Source organism: Bos javanicus, chromosome 2 (genome assembly GCF_032452875.1).
Source record: "Bos javanicus breed banteng chromosome 2, ARS-OSU_banteng_1.0, whole genome shotgun sequence".
Taxonomy (NCBI): domain Eukaryota; kingdom Metazoa; phylum Chordata; class Mammalia; order Artiodactyla; family Bovidae; genus Bos; species Bos javanicus.
In genome coordinates, this window is record NC_083869.1 from 20,793,684 (window position 1) to 20,796,736 (window position 3,053).

The 3,053-nt window shown below is 51.7% G+C and overlaps 1 protein-coding gene across 1 annotated transcript; it reads right to left on the minus strand.

Annotated features, from left to right (window-relative positions):
- Window positions 1-853: 853 nt before the first annotated feature.
- On the minus strand, window positions 854-3,053 carry HOXD1 (homeobox D1). The gene is made up of 2 exons (XM_061434558.1): window positions 2,310-3,053; window positions 854-1,971 (listed from the first exon to the last, which is right to left on the minus strand). The coding sequence occupies exons 1-2, from the start codon at window positions 2,941-2,943 to the stop codon at window positions 1,637-1,639; spliced, it is 969 nt and encodes a 322-aa protein (XP_061290542.1). The 5' UTR covers window positions 2,944-3,053; the 3' UTR covers window positions 854-1,636.

Here is a 3,053-nt window from a genome sequence, read left to right on the forward strand (position 1 = left end):
TTATGAAGTGAGGAAAATGAACTGCCCCTCCTCCCCACACAACTGTCCCAAGTATCCGCTTGTTTTTAACACCAGAGTTTTTCAAGTAATATTGTGTTTGGTTACATAACAGCCTGTTCAACCATGGATGCTTTCAGATGGGAACTGGGGGGCTGGATGGAAATAAGGTTAGAGGCTTTTTTTAAATCACATACCTTCTCGCCAACTTTCAAATTATTTTGTGTCTGGGGTGCTCCTTCAAAAAAATTCATTTGAAAATATATCATTAAAAAAAAAAAAAAAAACAGAAAAAAACATAAGTACCTCTATGTTCTTATTAGTTTTAACACAAAATCTAGGTTACAGGAAGTGGAAAGCTTGACTACTGTACTGGCCTCTCCCAGCCTCCTCTGTAATTCTTGACTTTGAAAATGGGAATTCAGCCACTGAGACTTTTCGATGTGCAGCTGCCTTTCTCAGAGAACACTGACCAACTAACAAAGTCTTCAAGTTGTCTTTCTTCTTCCTTTTGTGAAAGCAGAAGACAATAGGACAAGGAGATGTCTCTTCAGTGTCTCCTTAGCTATACATCATCCCCACAGTGGACATCTAAACTTAATGTGCAGTCCACATATTCACCCTAAAACCTGGGCACTTAAGGTAAGGAAATACTTCTATAGTTACTCGGTATATTGAGCAGAGTTAGATTTTTTCCTCCATTAAACTACTCAGATAATTGTCCCTAACTAGTTTGCATAAACAGCTTTTAAGAAGTGTTCTTTTTTAAAGTTACCAGCCTAACAAATTTCCATAGCAGAATTCCAAATAGAAGAAACTGAATCAGCTTTAAAGAAAGATCATCAAAATAAAGGAGTATAAGGAAAAGCAGAAAGTGACACATTCTGTCATTTTTATTACCAAAAAAAGTTCAAACCATTTACATGCTGACATTAAATGCCATATGTAAGTTCACTACAAGCAAACTTCTTTAAAAATATACATACTGTATATATTTACATTCAAGTTTGAGTAACTGGTGTCAAGGTATAGTTCAGGGTCTTTATCCACCCTGTGCATTTGTTTAGCTACTAACTAAACAGAGATTGTATCTTCACTTAGGCACCTGGAGAGGTAGAAACTGCTTTTTAAGGGGGAAAAAAAACTGTAGTGCAAATGTGAGGATCACGGTTGAAGCAGCTTATACACCAAGGAGGCCTTAAGTATAACTAGCTTTGGTCATCAGAAGCTGAATACATGTAGCCTTGTCTTTTAAATTAAAACCAGATAAAACTTTGGGTAGATGCTCTTCTGAGCACATCACGGGGTTGGCAGTTAGCAAGGAATGCTCTGCCACTCTGCACGGAAAACTGCATATGACTGAGTTAGGCAACATAGCAGTAGGGCTGGGCTGGCGGCTGGGCATCTTTTCCCTGATAAGACACAATACACAGATGAGTGGCTTTAGAGACTTCAAATTAACATCTGTACACCCACAGCCCGGAACTCCGAAGCCACCAAGGTATTTCCTCTCCCAAGTGAAACTGCTCTTATTTCCACCATGCCCACCTCCATTCCAAACTGAGCTAATAAATCCAGAGAAGGGTGGGGTGGCCCAAGAGTTCTGCAGCCCACAGTTCATCAGCGACGTGACTAAACCTCAGGATGGTTCCTGGGCCTGAGAGGGGCTCCCCGGGTTCTTGCCAGACTTGGCAGGGCTCGTTCCTGAGAGGGGAAGCTGGAAGGAAGCCACGGGGGTGGCCGATGGCAGAAGCCCTTCCCGTTCCCTTTTCTTCTGTTTCATCCTGCGGTTCTGGAACCAGATTTTGACTTGGGTGTCATTCAGTTGCAATGAGTTGGCTATCTCGATGCGTCGGGCCCGAGTTAAGTACTTATTGAAATGAAACTCCTTCTCCAGTTCTGTCAGTTGCTTGGTGCTGAAATTCGTGCGGATCGCGCTGGAGGGGGTGGCGGCTCCATACTCCGCGAATTTGCCTGCAATGTAAAGACAGGGCGTTGTCAGCGTGGCGAGATGACACGGAGACGCGACTTGGGAGAGCTTTGGGGCCACACTAGAATCAGTTACTGAACGGCCCTGTGCCAAAAGAAAAGCTTCACGGAGCGCTCCTTCCCGCAATTTTCTCAATCCCTGGCATTCGGGGCACGCTCAATGCAATTCGCCTGGTTTAATAATGCCTGGGGCCGCGTGTTCCCCATAAGACCCAAACCGCCGTCCACGGGGACCGCTGCAGCGCACCCTCGGCTCAGTTCCGCTGGGCAGGCTCGATCCCCAACCCCAGTCGCGTCCGTCCGTCCAAGGCCCAAGTACTTACTTTTCTTCGGGGCGTTCCTCTTCACTTTCATCCACTCGAACGTGCTGAAGGCGGCAGGGAGGCCGGAGGCTGGGGACGCACACTTGGGGTAGACGCCGGGAGCGGGGGACGCGGTCTGAAAGGCCCCAGAGTGGCCGTCGGTCGGCTCTTTGAGACACGCCGAGAAGGGGCCCGGCTCGCCGAAGGCCGCGTAATCCACCTGGCCACTGAGGAGGAAGGAGCCGCCTCCAGAGAAGACAGCCGAGGTGGCGTAATGGACGTGCGCCCCGCTGTCGTCTGCCGGCCGCCCGAGCGCGCACGGTAAGTCGTACGCGGGCGCGGACCCCGGGAGGCCGTAGTCCTCGCCCCCGGCCTGGACAGGTGCGGCGCCTGGCTCGTAGGCCCCCTCTAGGGGGCACGGCGCGTACGCGGGCGCGGCAGGCCCCGGAGGCTGCGCCGGGGCGGCCGGGGGCGAGGGCACCGCTCGCGCCGCGGCCAGGGGCAGGCAGCTAACGAACGCGCCGTCGCCGCTGCCCAGGGGGAAGGCGGGCTGCAGGACCACGGGCCGGGCGTCGGCGCGACAGAACTTGGATGCGAAGCTCAGCAAGTCGCCGCCGTCCCGGCCGCACGACACGTAGTCGAGGTAGGAGCTCATGGTTCCGGCCCACCCACCGGAGCGCGCCGGCCGGGCCTGGGTGTGGGGTCCGCAGGACCGCCGTCCTCTGCGCCGCTCCACCTCCCCTGTCTAGCCGACCTGCCCTCGCC

Coding starts and splice junctions, on each gene's coding strand:
- HOXD1 (XM_061434558.1), bottom strand. CDS start 2,943: ATGAGCTCCTACCTCGACTACGTGTCGTGCGGCCGGGACGGCGGCGAC. Junction 1,972..2,309: donor GAGGAACGCCCCGAAGAAAA/GTAAGTACTTGG, acceptor TTTACATTGCAG/GCAAATTCGCGGAGTATGGA.